This window comes from Parus major, chromosome 3, assembly GCF_001522545.3.
Source record: "Parus major isolate Abel chromosome 3, Parus_major1.1, whole genome shotgun sequence".
Lineage (NCBI taxonomy): Eukaryota > Metazoa > Chordata > Aves > Passeriformes > Paridae > Parus > Parus major.
Window position 1 is genome coordinate 42134749 of NC_031770.1, and position 25986 is coordinate 42160734.

Here is a 25986-nt window from a genome sequence, read left to right on the forward strand (position 1 = left end):
CAAGGTGATAGCTAAACTTAGAGCCAACCTAAAAACAAGCCTAACAAAACCAAGGGACAGTTTCTGGTAAGAATCTTATCCAGGTAGCACATGTAAATTTAAATTGAATTTTTAACACATAGGGGAGTGTATCTGTTCTCATTTTTTATGGTATAATGTAGTGCCACTGAACTATAAAGGCCTCTCTGACATTTTTGATTTTTTACTGTGATAGGGACCAAATGCTAGCAATCTGAGGGCCTAATGTATGGTAACCTGGATGTTCCAGTCTCTTTTCCAGCTCAGTTACTGCACTCAGCAGCAAAGCCATAAATGGAGCCTGACTCACCACCTTGACAAGTAGCCCCATGAAGTAAGGGGTACAAGCGAATGGGAAGCTGCCTCAGCTATTGTTAGCACTGAATTCACTTTAAAAACAATAGGGAAATACCATCTAAGCTTGAAGCAATATGTGTTTTTTAAAGTTTTTAAACAGTATTTGTTTTTAATGCTTCTGTATTGTCTATTATTAATAGTGTAGTGTCAACTTGTACATGTGAATAAAATGAGTGACACAAAGTGCCTGGACTGCTTGTACTGTGCTTTTTGGGATCTTAGATTTTTTTTTTTCCCCCTGACAGGGTACTTTAGTCCCTGCATGCAAACTGTGGCTTCTGCTTGTCCCAGATAGTCTCTCCTGGAACGTAAGTGGCAGGCTTCTGTAATGACTAAGGGTGGGTATGAAGGTAGATTACAGTTACCATTCCAGCCTCTTGTGTTCCTCCTGTAACTCTCCCAGAGATTCTTAACATCCTTGCCCAATCTGAATCACTTTTTTCCCCCTAGTATGATATACTAGCTATCTGAAATGCTATGCATTTGAGAATATAAATGTAAAGCTTTGGAGGAAAAAGGATAACAAACAGGGAAGCTGTATCATTAAGAACAGGTATACTCATGCAAACGGGAAAAAATTAAGCTTTTAAAAGCTGGCTACCCTGAAGTTCTCTACGCTATGGGTTCTTCAGTAAATGAATGAGACTATTTTTACTCTGTGGATTTACAATGTATTTCTTGAGATTTTTATAGTGTTAATTCTTCCAGCATATAAAATGTAATGGAAATGAAGTGCACAGAATAATCAGGTTTCTCTATGGCATTCACTTTTTATAGGTCTTAAGGGAACTCTTGAGCCATTCTGCATACTATTTGAACACAAAGGATGGCTAAGATGAGGCAACTGTGAATTCTATGTGAGTTGCCGAATAGTCATTTTATTGACTTCACTTAACAAACAAAGCTTGTACAAGTAAACAGGACTTGCTGGAAGAAAAATCAAGGAAGATTCTTTATTTGGTGCTAGATACAAGCATTAAATGAAATAGTGTAGGCCAACAGACTCATTTAAAAGGCAAGACACAGGCTTTAATAAGACATTTAAATGGGCTGAACACCTAAAGCTCCACATCCAATGAAACCTCAGATATAGGTACCTGGTGGTATTTCACGTAAAACTCCCATCCATCTTGCTTTGGTAAAGTAAGAATTTTACCCTAAAAACATACATAGCCTATTTATGACTTACTGTTCAGGTGAGCTAGGTTTGGTTTGCTGTGCCAACTATAATGCTTGAAATCTACTCCAGGGCTGATATTGGCATGATGTTTATTTTTAGAAATAAAAGACCCTCAGAGGAGCAATGGTAAACAATAGAGTTTGCACTGCTGAGAGCTATTGCTTCCAACAGTATTTCTCTAAGAACTGCAGATTTAGAAAATTTCTTTATAGAATGTCAGCAAGATATGCAGCATAAAAGGCTGAGATACTACAAAACATGCACATTAACCAGGTTAATGTGTATACAGTGAGAGTATACATTTAAAAATGGTAAAAACATGTCCCAGCTCATTATAATGACACTATTCTTTCCTTCCAGGGAAGAAGGGGACAGCTTTAAGACAATTACTGAAAGAAAAAAAACTGCTTACTGCTTTTTAAACTGGAGACACTTGACCAAAATGATCATAAGAACCAAGTATAAAAGAGGCCTTGTATGTAAAAGGGACAGAAAGAAGTAGAAGAAAATCCTTGTGAAACCCCTGAAATTTCTATTTATAAGCAACAGTCCTCTGCTCCTTTCAACTGCTACTGTAATAAGGGAAAGAGGTTTTGATCAATAGCCAACACCCCTTCCACCGCCCTAACAGTGACAGGAGAGCAATCTTTAGCTCTGCTTGTGCTGTGTCAGTGCTCAGCTTTTGTCAGTGTGCCAAGAAACCTGACTGGGTTGTGGAATGGTGTGTGGTGGAACAGACTACCCAGTACCTCATCTTTTCCCAGCATTCCAGAACTGGTTTGGAGTTTTGGAACTACCACCCTCCTCAGCTCTGGCAGGCAACACATCCCAGTTAATAACTGGCTATTTGGATTGGTGGAGGAGATGGCTCCATCCGACTTCCTACTCCAGAGGACTTGCTTTTGGTAAGTATTTGCATTTCTGGAAGCCAAAGTGAACTGAGCGAGGATTAAGACAGGTAAGTTTCTTTGGAGTTCTCTGATGTTCTTGAAAATACAGTTATGCCACTTCAAAAAATGCTTCACGCTCTTACCAGGAAGAGAAAACCATTGGGAATAATTGTTACCAGTTCTGTAACAAATCCAATCCTACAACAGTCAGAGGAGTGATACAACATGAAAGTTTTTGGACCCAACAGCCTTTTAAACCTAAACCCAGGCTTTTCAAGTACAAAGCATGCTTAATTCCATTTAATTCAGAGACAACCTAAGGTGCATACTTTTCAGATAAGCATCCATTTGAACCACGAAAATGTCAGGAGAAAGGGAATAAACAGAACTCAAATTTCATGAGAGGTGGTATAGCTCAGTGTAGCATTCTTGCTCTGGTCTTGTGCTTTAACTTGCCTTTTCCAACTTGACATATCAGGATACAGAAGTATGGGTCATAACCACACGTTAAGAATTGATCCTGTCAACAGCTTGTTAGAATGTGGCAAACTGAGTAGGAAAAAATAAACCAACAACCTTGCACTGACAGTTGCCAGTGGTTTTATAATTCAGGTTGTAAATACAAACTATTGTGCAACAAACAAACGTGACAAAGCCTACCTCAGTTAAATTTGTTTATATGATAAAAAAATAAAATATTAAACTGCTTATAGTGCAACATTCTAATAGCATACATAAGTATACCATGCTTTGTAAATTTACTGTTACATTATTTACAGTACATTGCAATGCTTTAAACTAGAGGTGAAAGAACAAAAACAGGTAATGGAAAACATTTACATACAGGTATGAGCTTTAATATTGTCCACCAAACTATCCAGTTCACTTTGCAGACTTGTGTGTTGTGCACATTCCTGCCCCCTACCACAGGACACCTTTCAGTCAGCAGTGGTCTGCTCTGTTTGTAGATAGTGGAAAGATGTTTTTAAAAACTGCATAGCCTTCAAGCTTTTCTGTTTCTTCAAACACCATTTGCAAGGACAGCTGTAAAATACAAAATAACTTCATTAATTACCCATATCTGATCAATCTGAAAACTGAGCTCTTGAAATAAGATCAATAAGTATTCATTTCTGTAGAGACATACCAAAGCTGAACTAAATTAAAGCCCTTTTCTAGCAGTCTCTTAGTTGAAGAATGGCATTTCATAGGAGGAAAGCAGTTAAAGGATTCCTATCCATTATTTAAAATTCTGAGTTTTAATTGGGAGCTAAGCTCCCAGAACACAGGAAAAAAAATGAGAATGTAGAATTATGTGCTGCCTTTTTTAATGTTCCATAAAGCTTCTGCTGTGTGCACTGCTCAAGCTGATGAATGAATATACAAAAATTATGCAATAGCTATGCCTGCAGCACCTATTTGATATCACTGTCCCTGTATTAGTGAAATAATGATTAATTATAGCAGAATAATTAACTACACTGGGAGAAAAGACTGTCCTAAGAGCCACTGCATGCTGCAAAGAGTTATGTAAAATCCAGTGACTACTGAGAAGTGTCTTAAAGACAACTGTTTATAAGAAAGAGTAATCATAGAACTGTTCTTAGTAGTTCATGTGACTTTTCTTTCTCTTTCCCTGCAACTGTTAAAGGGAAAAATGCTTTCCTCACTTTCTCTGTAGAACATATTTGGAAGAGTTTCAGAACACTGCACACCTCTTTCCTAGGCTGCGACAGCCTCAGAAGAGCTGCTTTAGTTGATAACACCGCTTAAGCAGCAAACACTAATATTCTCTTGTTTACATTTCTGCTAATAGCAGACAGGAATCAGAATAACTTCAGGCTGCTTTTAGGTGGGGACAAAAATGTCACTGGCAGTTTGAAATTTAGTGTTATCTTGAATTTTTGAGTCTCAGTGTTTAAGCATCATTTTTCTGAAAAGACTTTATAATAGCTTAGTACAAGATACTATACAATATATTATATATATATACAGTATATATATGCTTACTTCTACAAATATTTCTTCCCAGTGCAACAGAACTGGTTTCTCTGCAGTGCATTAGGTAGTTATTAGGCCTATAATTCTCTATTCCTGCATTTCAGGAATAGAGAATTTTAAAATGTTTTCAGAGTAAGCTAACATTTAGAAATACTTCAGTAAGAGCACTAGTCTTCCCAGCAGATGAGAGAAAAAAAGCTGAAGTATAAAAACTCCAATCCATTCCACTGTGCATTATTTCAATAAATTATAATTATTTCAATAGATTCTCTGTAACTTTACAGGCTAACTGTGAAAAAGCCAAGCACCCAATACAGCACATTTATGAAATATGCTAATTTTCCCACCGCCCCAGGATTTCTGTAGCCTTACCTCCTGTATCTAAAGAATGTATTTGGGATTTTGTGTTTTGTTTCTCTAACACCCACACTCTTGAGCACTTTGTGCTTGTGCTCTCCGTGGTGATCTCAGCTGTCTCAAGGCAGCATCTCCATACTGAATACCTGAGCCCATTCTTTCTGGATCCAATTCTCCTGATGAGAAAAAAAATGGTCACAAGAACATAGATCATGTGCAAATAATATACTCCAAATTAACTGTTAACATTAGATTAAAAGAAATGTATAATTATAGTCCGATCTATTTATGGAGAGATTATCTCAATTCTGTCCAGTTTTAGGCAATTTCAAACCTGAATCATTTTCTCCTCTAATTTAACCATATGCCCTTGACCATGATGACAAAGCAATCTGTCCCACAGTTAGGCTGCAAACAAGAAATGCATTTGCTCTGCTTTGAACAAAAGATAGGTCTAAAATGTTTTCTGTGAATACAGTTAAAAACTTCCTGCTTTCAGTCTCATAAGCAAAGAAAATAGTACTGTAGATACCAAGCCAAACAAAAATGGATCAATCTGATAGAAGGATTCCAAAAATAACTGCCCCCCAGGGAAAATGATCAACCTCTCCAACTTCTGGTATCCATTTCTGCCTACTTCACACGCTGTGCCTTCAGAACTGTTCTTATGGCTGTATGGTGGTCTGGCTAAGAGAGACCTCCTTACAGTTCCTTATAGTCTCCATTTTTGCATGATTCAGTGGATGTGTGATGGCACAAAAAAAGCCAGGAGTAGTTCTCAGAAAATAAAACTTAATTCTGTGGTGGCAGTGCCTCTTACAAGCAGTCATCAAACTACAGTATAGTGAGAAACTAGCTACATACTGTTTTTTCATATGGGTTTTAGGTTTGATTGGTTTAGATTCAATTTGTTTGTTTGTTTAAAAACAACTGCTGCTGTTTGGCATTGATTTAATGCAGTAAGCAGAAAATTCTTATGAAAATATCATATTATTTTAATCTAAAAGTTTGTGTTTGGCATTAGAAACATGTAATTAGAATCCGAGACAGACTTTTCAGTATGGCCAGTACTTAAAACTTTGAAGATATCAAGCAGCTAGAGGAGAGAAAAATTGGAATGCAAATTAGCTGTAATGACATCTAACACATAGGAGTCCGTCTCCAGCAGAAACCTGCCCACTTGTGTTGAGAAGCTTCTGTTATATTTCTAGATCTGCAAAAGTAAAAATGATTTCAACTGAGAGGCAGGAAGGTCACTTCAGAGAAACAGTTGCTAGGAAACATCCCTGAAATTTTTAGTGTTACTGTTCATACTTCTTGACTGTATTTCCTGTTACATATCAGAAGCAGAATTTAAAGCTATGACTGCCCTGATATTAGGTTTTTACTCTGGACTACAAAAACTGCCTAATGTCAGGCTTGGTATTTGTAGGGATGCAGCAACCCACAGAAAACAGAACCTACACTCAGACCTGACTGTTAAGGTAAACATCACCCACAGTTCACACCACCACCCCTTTTTGGATATACAGATCTCACTTAGATATCCATTACTATTAAAGCATAAGAAAAGCAGCTATAAAGCAAATAGGTTATTTCAAACAAATGGGTTATTTCACCAAAATGAAATTTTGGGGGTTTTTTGTTTAATTCTATTAAAGGACTTTGAATGGTGATATTTCCATATGCACTTTTATTAGTTTTCAGTTAAAATAAAAGATTTTATAAATATAAAGCTTAATTTACCTGATTCAATTTTATTGAGTATTTTCCTTGCACACTGTACAAAAGCCTCTTCAACATTCTCCCCCGTTAGAGCACTTGTTTCCAAGAACATCAGCTCTGCATTTGACACCAAAAAAAATCATCCTCAAAACAAGTCTGAAATACCAGGTATAGTAATTCAAAGCATGAAAGCCAGAAGCAATAAAAATATTTTTACAGAGATCTACTGTCAAAAAGCATGGTCCAGAATAACTTTTGATGGCAAAACCACAAAAAACATCCTCTAAAATTTACTCGGGGACCCTAGAAAGCTGGAATCCAAAGATAACCTGGGCTGTGCATGCAAAACTGCACTTGAAACCAAACTTCATGTAGGTTCCCATTAATAGAGGTCATATGCCAAAGCAAAGTCAGTAACCAGAGTTAGTAGAAAAGACTTTAATTTATTTATAAAAGCAAAACCAGATTCTGCTGATGGCAGGACTGCAGCACAGAAGCTCAGACCAAGACTGGCTTTAGCTGACTCAGAATGATGTCCTCAGACTGGAAATTCTGAATACCAGAGACTAGGTTAACAGTTCTCTGGATCCATGCCCTGCACTGAACTCAGTTTTCAGTGAGTAAAACTCATTGCTTCAAACTGCAGCACACCCCATACAACTTTGTCTATTATCTACAGAGTCTTTAAGATGCTGAAAAATGGGAATTCACGTCCTTAATTTTCTCCTCAGCTGTTTGGAGGCAAGGCAATACCAGAAGTTGTATTACATTTCCTACAGAATACATCTCCACATAGAGGGTATTCTTAAAGGAGCAGCTGTGAGTGGAAGAGCCACTGGTAATGAGACTTAAGTAGTACATGTAATTTTCATGCACTGCCTCTCTTGGCCTCAGGTACTGACAGAACTCTTTTCTGTAGACAGGGTACAAAGTACAGCCTAACTGCACAAAAATGTAAATGATTTGAAGTATTACACATCTTTGAATGTTATGACTTACCATTTTCCTGTGCAAACCGGGATGCTTCTAAAAAAGTGACTTCACGATCTGCATCAAGATCCTTTTTGTTTCCACACAGTATTATCACAATATTTTGACTTGCTAACATTCTTGCATCTGTCAACCAATTAGTAAGTGCATTGTAGGTTTCCCGGCTGTACAGGAAAGGAAATCCTTTATTAGGCCACACTCATTTATCATGAACAAACAAATCACTGAACCAAAACTCAGACAGCAAATCAGTTTGTGGCAAACAAACTGCTGGTAGTCAGGCAAGGCACCTACACATCTCAGTGTACCAGTGATGAACAGGGAAGAGTATCAAATTCCTTCATGAAACTATTTAAAAGCTTGAGTTTTTAAAAATCGAAATGAAATTAATCACAACATATAAACACACAATTATAAAATACTGTGTTAATATGAAAAGCTTATATGTTAAGCTCTTATCTAGTTTCAACCTTTTATGCATGACATTTTGGCCTAACAGAATGAGGTATTGTTCCACTTGGAATTCAACTGATACTTGAATTACCAGTGGGATTGTAAGAATTTACGAGGCTTGTGTAGATGTGCATGCCTGAACTTTCACATCAGTGTGTCAGGACCTACACTGCAGGCAGTCACACTTGCCATTGTAGCAGTGGTCAGGGAGAAAGCTTTCAAGCAGTGAACTGACAGATGACTCCAGCTGACCTTAAGCACAGAACACAGATTTCAGAGCCTGCTGAGAGAACTCTTCACTCACAGAACAACAAGCAACAACCATGTGATCCACCATTAACCACGCCAAAACTCCTCTCACAATTAGCAGTTAATGGTAACACATATAATGGTAAGGTGTTTTGCTGGCTGCCTATAATATTAAAACTTCGAAAGATGCAGAGATGAACAGAATTATGGCCCACAGTTAAAGAATGTGTAGGCAGAGCTAGATTCTCCAGAGGATGACTTGCTATCCCAGCACATGGCTGAAGTCCACTTTTGTTTCTGTGGCAAAGCTTGCTGAGCCAGTGGCTGCACATAGTCCACCGTTATTAGATCAGCTGGGAGGCCAATCCCCACAAATCTGTGTAAGCCTTTAGGATCATTCACATTTGACATTCACAATATCTCATGTAAGTAAATTCCAAAGCTTAAATATGCACTGAAACAGAAGTACTTCTTATACTTTCTCTTCTTCCTGCCCAATCTTCATTATAGCATTAGGTACTTGGGGAAGAATTATTGTGCATTAATTGAATCTGGAGGTCTATGAACAAAAGAGCTGCTGGCTTTCTTACCTGGTTATATCATAGACAAGCAAAGCACCTGCAGCCCCTCTGTAGTAACTCCTTGTTACAGACCTGAAATACAAATACACATTTCTGTGGTGCCTTTGCTGTTTAAAAATCTGGGTTAATATAACACAATCTGTATTATGGAATAGAATTCTTATTTACATATTTAAAACTAAACATGTTTTTTTAGACAATGTTATCAGCTGTGCAGCAGCAGACTAATTACAACCAGGATTTTGATGAAGCACTTTCATTAAATATAGCTGTACAAGGATTCTCAAAGTCCATTATGACCCACGTGGTGCTGAAGGTATACAAATCATCATAATACATGACCAGATAGAGAACTGGAGGCTGATATCTGGCCAACACACTGCAGAGACCTCGTTAATGAAGACTACATATCACAGCCCAGCTTTATTTAGTCAGAAGTATATCCAAAGGACTTGTCTGATAGAAGACATTTACCTGGATTGCTGTCCATTACTCAGACTTCTACCATCATACCTTTGTTAACCAACCCCTCTCCCAAAACAAAGTGACCTCAGACACATCTGAGCTCACACCTCAGCTCTATCCCCCTCAAAATATATATAAAAAAAGGATGTCCTATTTGATGATGAATGTACCCAGGAATCCATTCGATTTTTACTAAGTTTGATCTATGCCTCAGATGTAGAACACTTAAACTACAGCATTAAAAGCACACTGATTGTTATAAACTGACAAATTGATTGTTTTTTCTCTAAGAAACTTAAGGTATCTCAGTCTTTCTAGAACTGTATTTACCCCGATTTTTTTCTTCTCTAATAAAACTGTATATAATTATACTGTGAATCATTTTCATGCAGATTTTAAGCAGCTTACAGCTTCCTGACATTTATTTATTCCAATCAACAGAAGGTCTTCAAAACATAGAGTTAAGTGCATACTCTTAGTTAAAAAAAAATTAGGAATTTGGCTGGTGAGCAAGATTTTAGCCACCTATTCCACTCATATACCTAGCAGAAAATACCCAAAGAAACTCAGGTCCTGCAAGGCAGCATTGCTCTACGGGAATCAATGGATCTGTGTTGCTGTGTCCAGGATGGAAGGTTAATATGAAAGCAGACAAACAATTTCACTGACCAAAAAGCTTTGTCTACTTGCAAGCAGAGATAAATAATACCCACCACTCACAGCAGCAATTATAATACTTAATAAAATGGCTGAAGAACGTACCTGAACCGTTCTTGTCCTGCTGTATCCCATATCTGCAATTTTACATATTTACCACCCACATTTATGATCTTTGAACCGAATTCCACTCCTATAGTATGATTTGAGTCATCTTTGACTACAAAAAAAGAAAGAAAAGAAAACAAAAAAGATATTTGAAGAATATTTTGAGTGAATAGATTTTACATAAAACAATTTAGGTATTATCAAAACTCAGTGTTCGAATTACAAACTTCCTGAACCATCAAATTCAGTGCTGCTCATAAGCTCACTGCCACCACACAGAAATGAATGTTCTTACAGTTTTTGACAGTTTAGTCAATTCAAACTTACTACTAGAAAGCCTACTATGAGTAATTTCCTGTTCTCTTTCGTAAGTAGCAGGATACTTTTTGTACACTTTTTTCCAACTGTGTTTCCTAATACTTTGATGCCATTTAAAATCAAAATTAATGGGAATACACACAGTCTTGACCATGAATATGCAAGAGCCAATTCTTTTTTAATGCACAAAGTTAAGATACTTGCTCTATGCATGCCTGTTGATATCACAGAATCTCAGCAATTTACAGCTGCCCTTACTAGAAGATCTTGTTTCAAGTTTACTCAGAATCAAGCCATGTTCCTTAGCGCTTACACATCATTATCCTTAAGTATTCCTCAAGAGATAAGATGAATTACTGTTTGGTTGAGAAAGAAACAGTCACCTTAGATTTACAAAGGTTTCTAAATGCATATTATTTTTGTTTAATCTTGATGTCAAATGCACAATCCAACAGAAATTTTTCTGTTATCTGCTCATCTCTGAATAACATTCAAAACTGAATATCAGTATTTATCACAGACCACAGTCCTTAACAAAGAAAACAGAGTTACTATTTATTTTGAAAGATGCTACAGGATTTCTAAATCTACTGAAGCAATTCAACTTTTCTTTCATCATTTTTTCTAAAAGATCCAAGTTTCTACTATGTATCTAAGGAATCTTGTAGCTTCAAATTATACCTCTCACAGAAAGTAAGTCTGCATTTTCACCAACATCTTGTTATATTTATTTGAGAGGAACAGAAAATAATGCTCTATATTAGGTTTTAGATTAAAGACAAACAGTGAGCAATAAGAATTTACAGCACAGTTCTGAACATAATTCTTTACTAAAACCCTCACCCACACAAATAAGAGAATTAGGGGAGCTTCCATAGCAATAATAGGTACTCAGGTAGGCAGAGCCTTTAGCTGCGGTATGAAGCAGTGGAGAGCTTTCACTGTCCTTCACATGTACTTACATTTCTTTTCAATAAATTGGTGTAGCAAACAGGATTTTCCAGTTCCAGCATTTCCTATGACCAAGAACTTAAACAGGAAATCTGAAGATTGAAAGAAAAAAAAAAATTGTTAAATATTAGTATGGACTCACATTTTTGTTACAAGACCAAGCTGACCAGCCAACTATTCTCTTGTAGCTGTCATTTCAAAGAGAAGGGAATAGATGACAAAACTGGCAAATAGCAATAAATCTGAAAAATTATCCAGTGTCTACAGTAGTGATATTACACATCAACAACTAAGAATTCTTCTTTATGGAGAGGCAAGAAAGACAAAAGAAAGCAGAAACAGCTGCATCTGAGTTCAGTTAAAATAAGCTGAATAACAGGTAAGTGGTTGGCTTGTATTCCAGTAATGTGTTTTAAGAGTGTGTCAGCTATTAACTATAGTCAACACAAATATATAACGATAACATTTTTCAAAATCTGCAATTCCAGAGAGAGGTGGTTGTTTGTGATGCTTTTGAGTTCTTTTCCCCTGGTTTAAAATTTACATTAATTTGAACTTCTCTATTAACAGTTTAATACTCATACTTTGTTTTTAATCCTTGTACAGCTGGGACAACTGCAGTATTTCACTGCAAAATTTGGAGGGGAGAAATAATTTTAATTCTGGGATGCCTGGTTTGACATTTCCTCCACATGTTAAATTAATATACATGTATTTCTGTTACCTATTTATGAGCCATTTATATCAATGTTCATTGGTAATACACATTTTCAAGATTTATGGTCCATTTCTATTGTTTTAACAGTTACATAAAAGGCTTTAATGTTACCACCACAAATCTGCTTTCAGTTTTGCTAAAGACTGAAGAAAGCTTCCCTGTCTTACTGCTCTCAAAAATTATAAACTGATTAGAAAGCTTACAACTGCTTCCCCTAATATGCTGCCACCTCTATAAGGGAACCTCTATAGCTCATGCAAGATTCCCTATTTATTATTCTACCAGCAGCAGATTTTTTTACTCTTTATTGCACCATTTCTCTAAGAAACAGAGCAGGTCTCCAGAAGCCATCTGGTAAGCATGCAAGGAAAATTATTAAGTTTGAAACATCAATAAAAATAAAAACATTAATTTTCTTAAGTGTTCAAAGCTGTCAAGTGGGCTACACGGGTATTGGCCTAGGGAATGGCAGAATAAAAACAAAAATAAATGATGCAAAGTAAGTCAAAGAACTAATAAAATCCTCTACCAGGACCTCATTTGAGTACTTAGTTTCAAAAATCAAATTTAAGATGCACATAAATCTACGTGCTCATTCCATTTCATGAAGGAGTTGCTTGTTATGGTACATCATAAACACTCCCTAGCAATGGCAAAAGGAACAAGCAAGTTTCTCAAATGTTAAGAAGACTCCCACTGTTAAAAAGACAGGGCTCTGAGTCCTGGAAATGTCTACTGCTCTTTGTCTTCACCTGTCTTCTGTATTTTATTCATATTTAAAATGAGGTAATGTTTTACTAATGATTTTTACTTTTTTTACATTTTGCCCTTCTTGTTTCAAATGCTACAACAAGCTCAGAATGGATTCTGAATTCTACACTTCTCAGAAGACGGCTGTTTCTTGCTCACAAATATGACCATTTACATGCTCAAAACTTTCTGTTCCAAAATCCTCTCATTTGTCACGCCCCCACCCAGCTGCTCATGCTTTCTGGATTTAAAATAAAAAAAAGTTACAAAAAGGATTTTCCTTCAGGTTGTGAAAATTTTGTGTTAACTCCTCTAAAGAAGGGCCCCTCATATCTCAACTGCAAAACACACTGAAGCTGAGAACACTCTATCAAGTCTTCACTGTTATGGAATGTAGATATCATAAATAGCCTAAAGTGTTAGGTTAAGAAAAAATTCATCTCAAAGAAAGCCAAGCTTCAATTCTTCTGGATCAAATATCACTGTTTAGATGCCTTTTACACCATTTTGTATACCTAAATGACTGTGTGTGTGTGTCTATAATCTTACTGGTTTTATCACTTTCAGAGTACCTCAAAATGCATGATATTTTGAGACACAGACACAAAATAATCTGTTTCTGATTCTATCATTTTTCCAAACATAAATCTGAAATCCAATTAAAACTGGTTCTACTTTGTATGTGGTGAATGCCATTTGTCAGATTTTCTCATTTAGAACAATTATAAAATTCAAGTTTGCCTTCCTTTTTTTTTTTTTTCCCACGGAAAACTCATGTTATTGACAGTAGTACAACAGCTACTGCAAACCTAAACCAGGGAAAGACTAAAACCAAAACTCTATTCCCCCACTGATGTGCAGTGCAACTGCAAGCACCGATTGTTAAATGCGGCATTTGTGCCACCCATAAACCCACAGTGAGCAGCAAACTTAACACCCTGCTCCCTTCTGCACAGACAGGCTGCAGGCCAGTCAGGCCTTGGGACAACCATGTCACTGCCAGGGACTGATCTGGAAGAGCACCTTTTCCCTGAGGTGTTTTAAGTTGAGGTGCTTTATATTTGCTCTGAAAGCAACAGTGCTATATGGGGATCGTATATTCATGTCTTTAAATTGATAATATATTCTAGCAGCGCTTCATAATAGACTCCTAATTCCTGTTGAGATTCTATTGTGCCAGACAAATTTAAAAGGGAATCTCTCCTACAAATAAATCACAAAAATGCCAGTTCAATGCCTGCTTACTTAGGAGATAAAAAACAAATTTTCATCTGACAAAATAGCAAACACGCTTTTTAAGATTAGACTTGAAACTAGCTACAATTCACTTTTTCCACAGTGTGAAAGTAAGAGAAATGTGTTTTATTCCACCAAACTAAGAGAAATGTTGTAGTCCACTTCATAAAATGAAAATGTCAGTCTTCTAACAAAAAAATTAAAACCTTTCTGCACCAAAGGTAGCAATGTTTCCAAACGCATGCAGACTCAAAGACACTGTTACATTCATTAATATAACCATGCTTCTATGATTTAAAACTCCAATTTTATGTCAATTATTTGAACTACCAAAAAGTTCTTAGACTTATGTTATCAGTTTATTTATGAGCACTGGATAACATGGTTTAGGAATATATAGAATACTACGCACATTTAATCAACTGCAAGGAAGGATAAGAAAAAGGCTTTGCCAATACTAAACATTAAAAATACCAAGATTTAACAAACTATTAAGTTCACAGCCTAGCACATTAACAAATAAGGTAATACCAGGTAAGAACAGGGAGCACATTTTTCATCTTGTTATTCTGCAACTTCTTTCTTATAACATCATTCTGTATGACAACTGGTACCACATCAGCTACATTTTTATTACTTATTTTAGCACATGGTTTAGGACATTAAATGTTTTCTCTTTAAGCCGTACAGATGTGTGTAAAATTTAGCACAGTTTGGAAGCACAGAAATCAAATGAGATTGGGCAGTCAGCTTCTTTTAGACCATCACTGTGGACTCAAGCTTTGTACATTCATCTTTTGCAACTACAGCAAATGCAACTCACATTCTAGTGTTTGCACTACTGCTTAATGGCTCTAGTTTTTATTTTTGGTGTCCCGTTCCCAGAGGAGTTAGTTCACTTCATTTCATAGCTTTTTTTAAATCTCCTTTTTTTTTTTCCCTCGATTGACAAAGCAGCTCAGAGCTCCAGCATTCCATTCAGCTGCCAACGCTGTCACCCTAGAGAAACTTTTATTTTGAATTCTGTTGTTCCTCCTCCATAGAAAAGCTGAAAAGCAACATCATTCAGATGTTACAAATGCTTGCTGCCATGCTGGCTACTGAAAAGGTCTAGAAAAGGTAAAGCACTTTGCCTTTAAATAAGATCATCTTTATACAGAAGGGATTTAGGATCAAGACTGAACTCTGTGCTAAAGGGAAAAAAGGTTACAAAATAAGCACTACAGAAATCATAAGGAGATGAAACACAGCACAGCATGGCTGTTAAAGGAAATAAGGCATTATAAAAAATCAGCATACTCCCCTCTGAGAGCTACATGCATCACCTGATCCCAAATTGGGCAGGGGGTAGAGGAAATAAAACTTACTTTCTAGCACAGGAGAAAAGGAATAAAATTGTGGCTTTGCCCTAAAAATGCACCAACAGCACAAGCTGTTAAACTATATAAATTACATAATGTCTTTTGTGTTTGTTTTTTTCCTTTTGGGGGTGGTGGTGCAGTGTGAGCTGAGGGGAAAGGAGAAGAGAGACAATTGTGGGCTTTGACTCAAGCACCAGCAAAAACAGATGGTTGATGTGGCAACCACCCCCAGACATCCAACCTCCTCCTTTGACTGAAGTCTGCTCCAGCAAAAGAAATAGTCAAACAGCTTCTGAGATGCTGTAGCTTAGTCTTTAAAATGTAATGAGAACTAAATGGTTTTCTTTACAATGCTAATACAGTAGGGTAGGGGGGAGACCAAATTATATCCCCAATCTCAGTTTGAAATCCTCCCAACTCCTTGCTAGAGAGCAGCATCTGACCCTTTGGAAACTCCCTCATTCATGGCATAGGGCAGGAGGAAAGAGTGCTCTGAAGCATTCCTACTGGCACATGCTGCCTCTAAATGAAAGGAGGAGCTATTCCCACTGTTCACCCCTTTCTTTAGCAGAAAGTTAACAAGATAAACAGGTAGAACAGATCAACCTGGCTCTATTCCAAACTCCAAAAAGAGTGCTTCAAAGAGAGAGGGAAATTCTGCTTCCTTACAAGCAAAAGACCTATGCTCTCTAAGGAATAAAATCAGATTTGAAACAAACTGAAGATCAGGGTGATAAATGCAAATACCATCAGGTAAATGGCAGGGGATGGGATGGTGAGAAAAGGACCAATCAAATTGTCCAGACAAAAAAAAAAATAATTTTCAAATGGATGGAAAGACTGTCATTCCCATTTCTGTCATTGGCATTCTCCGCCAATGACAGAAATTGGTAAATTTATGTGAGCAGACTGGGATTTGTAGATGCTGGTGGAAAAACACAAGGAACTAAGGAGTGAAGAGATTTGACCTGAATCTTACACATTGCATTTATTCAACACTCATACAACTTCCATGCTTCTGCCATTTAAAATCCAAAGGTTGCTTTGCTTTTATTTATTAAGTATAAGCAACTTTCTGCCAGGCTGTATTTACCACAAAAACATGTATATTTTGCACTGGGAAGCAAGCTAAAACATGCATGTAATGTGGCAATTATCTACAGAAAGGCCATTACATCTCAGAAAACTTTGAGTTAAAAGAGTTTTCCTACGAGTAACAGATCTGTTTCCAGTATTAAATGTCAAACTTCTAAAAGAATGACCCTTTTTTCCCCAAAAGCAGCAGGAAAATGTCCTTTCTAAACCCAGTCTCAAAATTCATGGAGTTACCTTGTACTCATGTTTGGTTTGGTTTTGGCACTTGGTACGGGAAATAAATTGAACACATAAGAATTGAATAGATATTGAATTGAACACATAAATAATTGAACAGATAAGAAAGCTAAGAACAAAAGATACACAACTGATGTAATTTCATTGCAGGAGTGAAAATATGAATTGTAAGCAAAATTTAATGTGAAGACTGAGAAGCTGCAGAACTTTGTTTGAAAAGAGGGAAGAGACAAGAATCTCAATAATGGACAGAACAAGTTGTGAAAAGTGAGTGACCAGAAAACCTTCAAAGAAAACAGATTTGACATGGAGAAAGATACTAAGGGAAGAAAAAAAAACAAACCCAGAAGGCATGAAATTAACAGTGGTGGCCAGAGGAAAGGCTCTTTATTCCCTATGGATTGAGAAAAAAAAAGAAAAAAAAGAACCCCCCTTTCAACAGAAAGAGAAATTGAAACCTCACAGCAAAATTAAAGCCATATCAAAATCAGACAGCAAAATGACATTGGGAAGAAAAGCACCAACCCAAGCACTAACCAGTTTCCTGAGCATAACTATATGGGATAAAAAGCTTGAGGTTACACAATTACAATGGGTCATAATTCAAGTGACAAGAAAAATCTAATTCATGACTAAGCATTTACAAGCTATAGGGATTCCAGGAGGGGGATACAGTAACCCCTAGTCTCAGTCACCCAGGGAAAAACTGACCTAATACTTCTCCCATCCTCCACGGTCATTGTAACAGCTGGTCAGCAACAAACCACTCTTTGTTAGGACAGTGAGCACATTAAATCCAGAAAGTTCATCAAGCACAGAAGATCCATAATTTAATCACATGGTAGTGTTAACTTTGATCTGTCAATGGTGCTGCTACATATGTGGACAGGACACTGCAAAATTAGTTACTGACTACAATTATGGTCAGAGATTGTAGAGCCATTAGTTAAATTTTATGGTATAACTTAGCTTTTATTCTTCTGTGTTCTCCAGAACTTGACACACTCAAGTGTTCTAGCTCTGAGTTTTTTGTAGCCTGTGTGTACATAGGACAAACATGGAAATTCCAAAAAGTAATATATCATGCATGAATTAAACAAATAGCAGGAACAACCCACAACTACAAAGGTTCCATTCCAAGGGCTTGTTTTCTAGGATACCAAAATAATCAGAAGGTATCAAGAGCTCCATTGGGCTTACTATCCCTATTCTGCATTACTGGAACAATGCAAAAAATTGGTTTAAGATACTAATAATGTATTTGGCTTACCTAGTATTACAGCTTCAAAGGAGAGCTCCACTGAAATGCTGTCATCTCTGGTTTTCTACCAACTCTTTTGCACAGAGACCACCATAAGTATAGCCAAAGTAATCCCAGTTCAAGATCACAGGGGTACAGAGCATAAAGAACTTGTTTAAACTCAAATCTAGATGGACAAAGCACACCTCCCTGGTTTATGCATGTAAGTTTTACATGCTTCTAGAACAGATGGTCAAAAGAAGTAGGGTTAGAGTATCCTAATGATAGTGTTTCAAGGGCTGCCCCACACTCTTGCCTTGTTTTGCCCCTCAGTTCTGTGCATTTACTGTACATGGAAGCACTGACCAGCAGGACAGAATATCAAGCAGTGATGACTACAGTATTGAAAATGACTTACACAGTAGAAACAATCAGGTCATTTGGCCTGCTCCTGATGGACATCCCAGCCTCCAAACAGTTTCCAGAGTTGTTGTGTCCAATTTTTCTTTCATTTTTCAATTATTCCATATTCAATTCTGATCCTACTCTCATGGACTATGAATATGAACCCATTACACGGCTTTAGAATATGTTTATATGTACAACAGTATCTTTATACTGGAAAATACTACAGAACTGTACGGTATGGAAAGGGTAAAAGTCTATTCAAAGCAGAGTTTCAAATAAAATTATAAAGAAAAGAAGTTAATGTTATTCAGTTGCTTCTCATCACCTCCACCTAGCCAGCAATACCAGCTCTGCTTGCCTCTTTGACTCCTCACATCTCCTTGATGCTTCCCAGCGACGCACTGGACACACCCTGTCAGTGCCTGCACTCCGACTTACTCCATCGGATGTTTTCCTACCAGCAATAATCACACACCCAGGCCACCACAGGGACATACGAACATACCCACTGATCTATTTCCCCACAACGCAGTCAACTCTGACATCTGCACGTCTAAGACACCAGGACCGAAACCTCAACTTGCCTCGCAGAAGCACCCGCCATCTCCAAGTGAGGGAAGGGGCAGCTTCTCCCAGCGGACATGCACTGCAAGTTTCCTTCTGGACTCCCCGGACCACAACAAGCAGCGCCCAAGCCGGTCCCTGCTCACCCTGAAGGATAACTCGGAGCGCTCCTGCCGGGCCGGCCGGGCAGCCACGGGCGGGGCAGGCGCTGGGGGCTCCGGGCGGAGGGACCCGCCCGAGCCCGGAGAGCCCTCACGTCACACCGGCTCCTTCCCCGCTCCTCAGGGGGCACTGCCCGGCCGCGGGCCCGCTCCCCCGGAGGGGAGGAGGGAGAGGGAGATCCCCTCACCCCGCCCTCGGATCCTACCGTAGGTCTCGGACATGGCACTCTGCGACATCCCGGGTGGGATGACCCCCGCCGCCGCTGCTCGCTGCCTGCCCCGCCCAGGGTCGGCGCCGACAGCGGAGGGAACCGAACAGGCCCCGCCGCCCGGGCCCGGCTCAGCCCCGCCCCGTCCCGCCCCGCCGCCGCGCAGGCGCGCCCCGCCTCCCCGCGCAGGCGCGGCGGCTCGCGGCCGGGGCCCCGCCCCCAAAACAAGGCGCACGTGCCCGGGAGGCTCCCGCCCCGCTTCCCTCCCGGGGAAGGCAGCGTCGGCAATCCGGCTGGAATCCGGCTGGAATACGTGTGTAGTCCGGCTGGACTCCGGCTAGAATACGTGTGCAATCCGGCTGGAATACGTGTGCAATCCGGCTGGAATCCGGCTGCAATACGCTCCCCGAGCACGGCCCCAGCGCGGGCTCGTTACCCGTGCGCACGCCAGTTCACACAGCCAAGCGCTATTCCCGCGGCTCTCCGCGTTTTATTCCGGGTCGCGGCAAGCAGGGAGCCGGGCGGTGGCCACGGAAGGCTCCCCGGTCACCAGAACGGTACGCTGTTTATACATTTTAACAAACAAAGGCGCCAGCGTTCCTTGGTTACAAATTACATAACTTTCAGTTTGTACTCAAACCCCTGTTTTCTCGTCGTTCCTCTCCTTTCTCATGGCAATTATTCCGCAGGCTCAGTTCTGCTCTCCTTCCGAGGCTGGGTTCCGTTTTGAGTAGGCGGTCAATGAGTCGGTGGTCGCGATCTCCCACTGCCGGAATGACCTTTCCCCCAGGTACTCCTGACTTCACTCCTGGCGTGACTCCTGTCATCTAGACAGCCCATTCATCCTGGGATTGTCTTCCCTTTCCTTGTAACAAAGGATTAGCAGAGCATACAGTGTTCACAGTGCAACTGCTTAATCCTAACTGTGCAGCTATAGCTAGGCTAACCACAAAAAAAAAAAAAGATGCAAAGTTTGGTTCAAGTCTTCATGGGCTCGATAGCAACAGTGCCTGGCCTGTACTATTCTTTACTGGATGTCTTAACTTCCCTGCCAGCCCTGGTTAGTCTGACAGCCAAGGGCACTACAGCTCCCAGCACAACAGCTTTTTCATCTATGCCCTTCCTGTGTGTCCTCCATGTTCTCCTTTCTTCTAATCCTTAAAAAATTTCCTCTTATTTCCTCTTCTGTTATTTCTGTATGTTTTTTTTTTTTTTTTAAGCCTCGTTGCTCACAGTTTCCCATCCTTTCCCCTTCTCCTTCATCTCCCAAGCTGTAGGAAAAACTGTCTCTGCCTGTCCCAGCCACCTCCCTGCCAAGTCCTTAGCTGGTCAGAGGTCAGCTTTGAAGTTCCCATCTCTAATCAGTGCAACAACATGTGCTGAGCCGGCACCAAGAACCCCTCAGAGAATCTGCTGATTATTCTTCTTGTTGTGGGTACATACAGACAAAGAAACTTGCCACAGTTTTCAAAGAACCAACTCCTTAATGAGTTCATACTATTAACAGTAATTGGAGGTTGTATAAACAGGTCCCCAGAGTTAGAACAGCCCTGATGCACAGGGGACACTGAGGCCTGAAATGTCACATGTGAATGTTTCTCTGAGGCATCTGATGTCCAAAATGCTGTGGAAAGCTGAAGAGCCCTCACATGAACTGCAGAGACCAATATGTCAGAGATGTGAGCTTTGTGTCTGAAAGCTGTCCCCCAAAGTGGTGCATTCTGAGGCTCAGTTTGGGCTTTAAACAAGTTTGGTCTAACATCACCAAATACCTGATAGATGTTGGTTATTTTTGCTCAACATCCCCATCCCCAGAAAACAAACCAAATTAATAAAAAAAAACCCCATAAAACTCAAATACCAAACTGAATGTCTTAACAAAAAAAAAAAAAAAAAATCCCCCTAAGATACTGTAGTAAACAGATTTTACTAGATTACTAAAAATATGTTATGTTATATCAAAGTTATATGCAAGAACAAGGAGATTTAGACTGCTTGCACTGTATAAACTTTAGATTAAGGGGTAAATCAGTATTTTTTTTTATTTTTTTATTCTGTGTATCTTACAAGGTGACTTTGTTTTATGGAGTTTATATTTGATAAATGTGTCATGGTGTTAATACCACATTCCTTTGCTTCCAGTCACTCCTGATAAGTTTACATGCACCTACCAATAAAGTACATTAAAACTGTAAAGGTGTCCATAAAAGCTATTAGTTTAACATTGAAGAGGAGGGCAGAGGTTGGAAGAATATTAAAGCAAAGACAGAAGAACATTAGGGATTAATAGTATTTAGTGATTTAGAAATTTTGCCTTGAAGAATAAATTAGAACAAATAGTAAAATTCAGAAATAACAGCGACTGCACTAGACTAGAAAATATATGCTCATACCTCAGTAATTTGAGAATGTCAGGCCTGTATGTTAATAAAATCATTTGAGTAATAAACAATAAGTAGCTAGAATTGGGCTTGTCAGTGTCTATCTTAAATACAAAGATAAAAAAAACCCCTGAAACCTAGTGTTTAATTCACTTGATTTATGATTTCTGTTGATTACATTTGCTAGAAACTTTTTGCATATGTAAAAAGAGATGTATTATGTTAAATTGGATCTGCACATCACGTACTTCCTCAAATTACTTTCACCACAGTTATTGTGCCTCTAAGTGGTTGTGGTTGTAAAATTGGTGCTCAGGAGGGCATGTTAAAGGTTTCTCTAAAAGTGCTAACCTAATTTTTTACTAGTTTTTACTGACTAGTAATAGGAATGGAAGAGGAATCAGACTCAGGGTGGGTTATTCTGTGAAATCTCTGCCGAGATAAAATAACATGACTCAGAACTTTTCAGATTTGGACATGGCCCCTTGCACTGCAAGCCAGATCCTTTTGTTTTCTTTTGCCTTTCCTTTTTATTGTAAAGGGAACAGAGTTTGTAACTGAAGCTTGTTTTTGATTCACCGTCACCGTGGGCTGCTGTCTGGGACTGGAGCACAGCTGCGGGTGGGATGGGGCTTTTCCTGGAGGGAGCGCTAGGGATGCCTCGCTCTGCTCTGAAGGTGGCACTACAAGGCTGTGTGTGTGGAAGGCACTACAGCAGTGGCGCTACTTGTCTCTGTTCCTTGTGGTGGCTGTGTGACATGAGGTCCCACCTGGCATGCTCAGCTAAAATGATGTATTCTGCTGCTCTTCCCCGTTCCTTGTGTGCTGGATATGGAAAGCAGCCCAGTGTATGTGGCAGCCGCTGGCTTCAGCTTGACTGAAGCAGCAATGAATGTGATTCCAGCAACCCAGCTGGAATCTGAAGACAAGTGGTTGATACCCTGAGGAACCTCTGAGATTGCCGCGACCTCCTTATACGCAGACTTCATCTGAAAACAACTGGGATCATCTGATCAGTGCCATCTTCAGCTTCCCCAGGAGCTGCCCTCAATCTGTGAACACGTCTGCCAATGTGAGCACGTGCAGCTCACACCTAAGAACTATTAGTGCTGAAATCAGCATTTGCTTCAAGCATGAAAGTGATATTCATGTATTTTAAATAACAAGAAATGTAGCAGTCTTTCTCGTTAGATTAGGACCTTGCTTTTTAGAAGGGCCTCGACCCACTTTACATAGTGTGCAGGTAGTCTGAATTCCTGATCCTCAGGGATCAAAGGAGAATCTGAGGGTCCTCAATAGACCAAGCACCTGAGAGGTGTAAACTGGTTCAGTCCCACTTGCCACAGCAGTGCTGAGGGGATGAATGTTTATGCTGGCACCTCACCAGGGAGAGGGTTACCTGCCATTGTACCAAGGCTGTCACCTGCTCGTGGCCATCCTGATGCACAGCAAGGGAATGATTAAACCAGTCCAATACCACAGACTCACCCTGCTGGGATTACCAGGGCAGTCTTTAAAGACTTATAACTCCATGTTGCACCACTTGAAATATCACAGCCAGAGAAATACGATATGGAATTGTAGTTACGTACGGAAATTTATCGGTTGGATGCTTCTAAAATCATGGGCTCATCCCTCCACTGCTAGGCCAGAGTGATGAGAGCTGATGAAGGACACTGCAAAGGTACATTGGTGCTGTAATTGAACTTTATCTTGCCCCATGGTGAACTTTTCCAAGAATAAATATGAAGACCACAAGCAATGCTACTGGAAACTGGTGACAGCTATAGAATGCCATGCTGTGTGCTAAACATCTGCTTTATTCTTTCATCATGTTCTCTTCACCAGCAGGTGTAGGTAGTAGGAGCCACACTGTGCAGCCTGATATTGTAAAAAATTACCACAACATGGCATAAGCTCATTTTAGGATAGCTCTATGCTATAGCACAGACAGATACAAATTTGCCTTGATGTTGAAATGAATACTATGTATTTTTCTTTGTGCAGAACCCTGCTCTAGGTGTTGCATGTTTTATGTGGTATGTATGTAGTATGTTTTACTAACATAAAGCTATATAGATATGCTATATTAGGAAAGAAATGCACAGAATAGTAAAAAAGTAAAAGCAAATCAGACTATAGGCCACAGCTTTTAAAACAGTTAGTGATTTAGATTTTCAGGAACCACATAAATAGAGTTAAGGGACCTAAATACTTATTTCAGCATGTCAAGAGATGCACAAGAAAATGAAGACAACAGAAATTTGAGACATGTAATTAGCCTACATAAGTAATTGCCAGCATCTAGAATACAGACAGATTGGTTTGACACCGATGTTTTATGAAGTTAGCCTCATGGTGTCACCAGTTAACTTCTCTATTGGTGAAATGATGATAGTGGGATGCAATTGGCTGCATTATGTTCACTTTTAGCAATAGGAAATGGCTGAGGGTTTTTATATTTTTAGTGCCATACACTTGAACTAGAAGATTTGTTAACTGGTTTCTCAGAGATAAGTGAGGTCATGTTCATGGTCTCCCTTTCACACTCAAATCGGTTCTCCCTGTTCAGAAGAACTCATATATAAGGAAAATGTCTCTCATTTGGGTCCTGTTTCTCAAGTGAACATCCTTGAAGGTGCAATATAGCAGACTGGATTCAATTCTGACTCTGGTTTCATGGGAATGCAGCACCAGGAGGCAGTGAAGGCTTTCTGGGAACTCTCTGTATTAGTGCAGAATGGGAGGCAACTCTGGAGAGGTCTTGAGCCCATGGATCACCACTGTCTGTCTGAGGACAGAGTGGATCATCTTCTCTCCACTGACTCTTTTTTAAGTGAGAGCCCAATGCAAGCTTTGAAAAACTAACACAGCCACCTAAAAGTAGGAACTACCAAACACTACCCCAGGGGGTTTGTTTTCATCTTCCTTTCTCCAGGCCCTGCTTGTGCAAATGGAGAAAGCCCAGTGATGGTGGGGAAAACCCATGGAATTTCCTGAGCCTTTTTCTGTCACCTGTCTTTTTGCCTCCCTAGTGGCCCATTGCTGCTAGCATGCTCTCAGCAGCTTCTGCTTGCACCTGGTTTTGCAAGCAACCAGGAAGGGTGTTCATTCAGCTGATGTTACATTATTTTGCAGCTTTTTGGCTTGATACTGGCAGTTCATAGTTACAATGGAATTAAAGTGGGCAACCTTTTGTTCATGTTTGGTGAGCAAAGCCAAATTTCAATATGCTTATCTTCCTCTCTGAACTCTGTATCATGGAACATTCCATGATACATGCAGCCTGTAGTGGCATCCTTGCCTCTGAAAGCTGTTTTCATTGAACAGTCTAAACAGACTGTGAAACTCTTGGAATACGTTTGTTTTGTTTTGTGAACAAATGTGATTAGAGGGAGACTTGGTGGGACACAGGCTGGCAGTGCTGAGCTGTGGAGAGTGCTAAGTGGAGAGAGCTGTCTGACCAACAAGAGTTTTCTGGTCACAAGTGTCTGCGCTTTTCAGCCTCAGTGTTGTTAAAACAAGTTGCAACTGCATGTAATGCATTCCTGATACTGCTCTCCCTCGTCAAGGTAGTGATATGCAGCCACTAAAGCAGCCATGCATCCTGGGACAGGCCAGCTTCCATGTAGAGAGGCCAAAGAATGTCACACTGCACATCTGTCATGGATGTAAGGAGAACTCAGCAGCTGGAAGAGGGCTGGGAGAAGACAGTTGTGTGAGGGGATGTCCCTACACCTAAAACCATGCTGTGGTTTTTCCTGAGCCTGGAGATGTGATCTGTGCCAAGATGGTTTGAGAAGACTAGTCTGCAGTGCAGTGTTAAAGGTTTCATTGCTAAATATGTGATAAATTTCTCCAAAGCCACAGAATAGTTGTGTTCTAAAAGCTGCAAGATCAGAATTTTCCAGGTTGCTATTATATGCTTATAAAGCATTCCCCAAAAGAAAATCTCTTAGTAACTGATACATTTTATTGGATAGGACTTTGGGTTATTTCTTTTTTAGGTACACATAAAATTCATAATACCTGAGGTCTAAAGTGGATTTTTTGTACACAACGAATTTTGCATAAAATAAATGTATTCACCTTGCATTTGATAGGACAGAGATAATTGAGCTACTCCATGTGCATGAGGTGTGCAAACTCCCTTGTGCTACAAAAAGGACCACCAGACATGTTCATGAGTGTTTCAAGGAAGAATTTGTGCCTAAAAATAATGGTATCTGTGTAGGAAGTGAGTCTCAGTTCCGAAGATGCAATTGTGTCTCCAGTAATTCATGTCATTTTTAATGATGGTGTTTATGCCTGGTTCACTTTCACTTG

At 39.4% G+C, this 25986-nt stretch overlaps 1 protein-coding gene and 1 long non-coding RNA gene across 4 annotated transcripts; one reads left to right on the forward strand and one right to left on the reverse strand.

Annotated features, from left to right (window-relative positions):
• Positions 1-1233: 1233 nt before the first annotated feature.
• Positions 1234-19422, reverse strand: RAB4A (RAB4A, member RAS oncogene family). 3 transcript variants are annotated; one of them, XM_015622583.2, is made up of 8 exons: positions 19277-19422; positions 11312-11392; positions 10029-10143; positions 8811-8873; positions 7528-7682; positions 6550-6645; positions 4819-4979; positions 1234-3489 (listed from the first exon to the last, which is right to left on the reverse strand). In XM_015622583.2, the coding sequence occupies exons 1-7, from the start codon at positions 19305-19307 to the stop codon at positions 4864-4866; spliced, it is 657 nt and encodes a 218-aa protein (XP_015478069.1). In that variant the 5' UTR covers positions 19308-19422; the 3' UTR covers positions 1234-3489; positions 4819-4863. The 3 variants fall into 3 exon arrangements, with proteins under 3 accessions (XP_015478069.1, XP_033368550.1, XP_033368551.1); XM_033512659.1 differs by lacking the exon at positions 19277-19422 and adding an exon at positions 18851-18905; XM_033512660.1 differs by lacking the exons at positions 6550-6645; positions 19277-19422 and adding an exon at positions 18851-18930.
• A 97-nt stretch (positions 19423-19519) lies between these two features.
• On the forward strand, positions 19520-21176 carry LOC117244109. Its single transcript, XR_004496570.1, has 2 exons — positions 19520-19836; positions 19969-21176. It is a non-coding gene; the product is annotated as an uncharacterized LOC117244109 (long non-coding RNA).
• The last annotated feature ends 4810 nt before the right edge of the window (positions 21177-25986 follow it).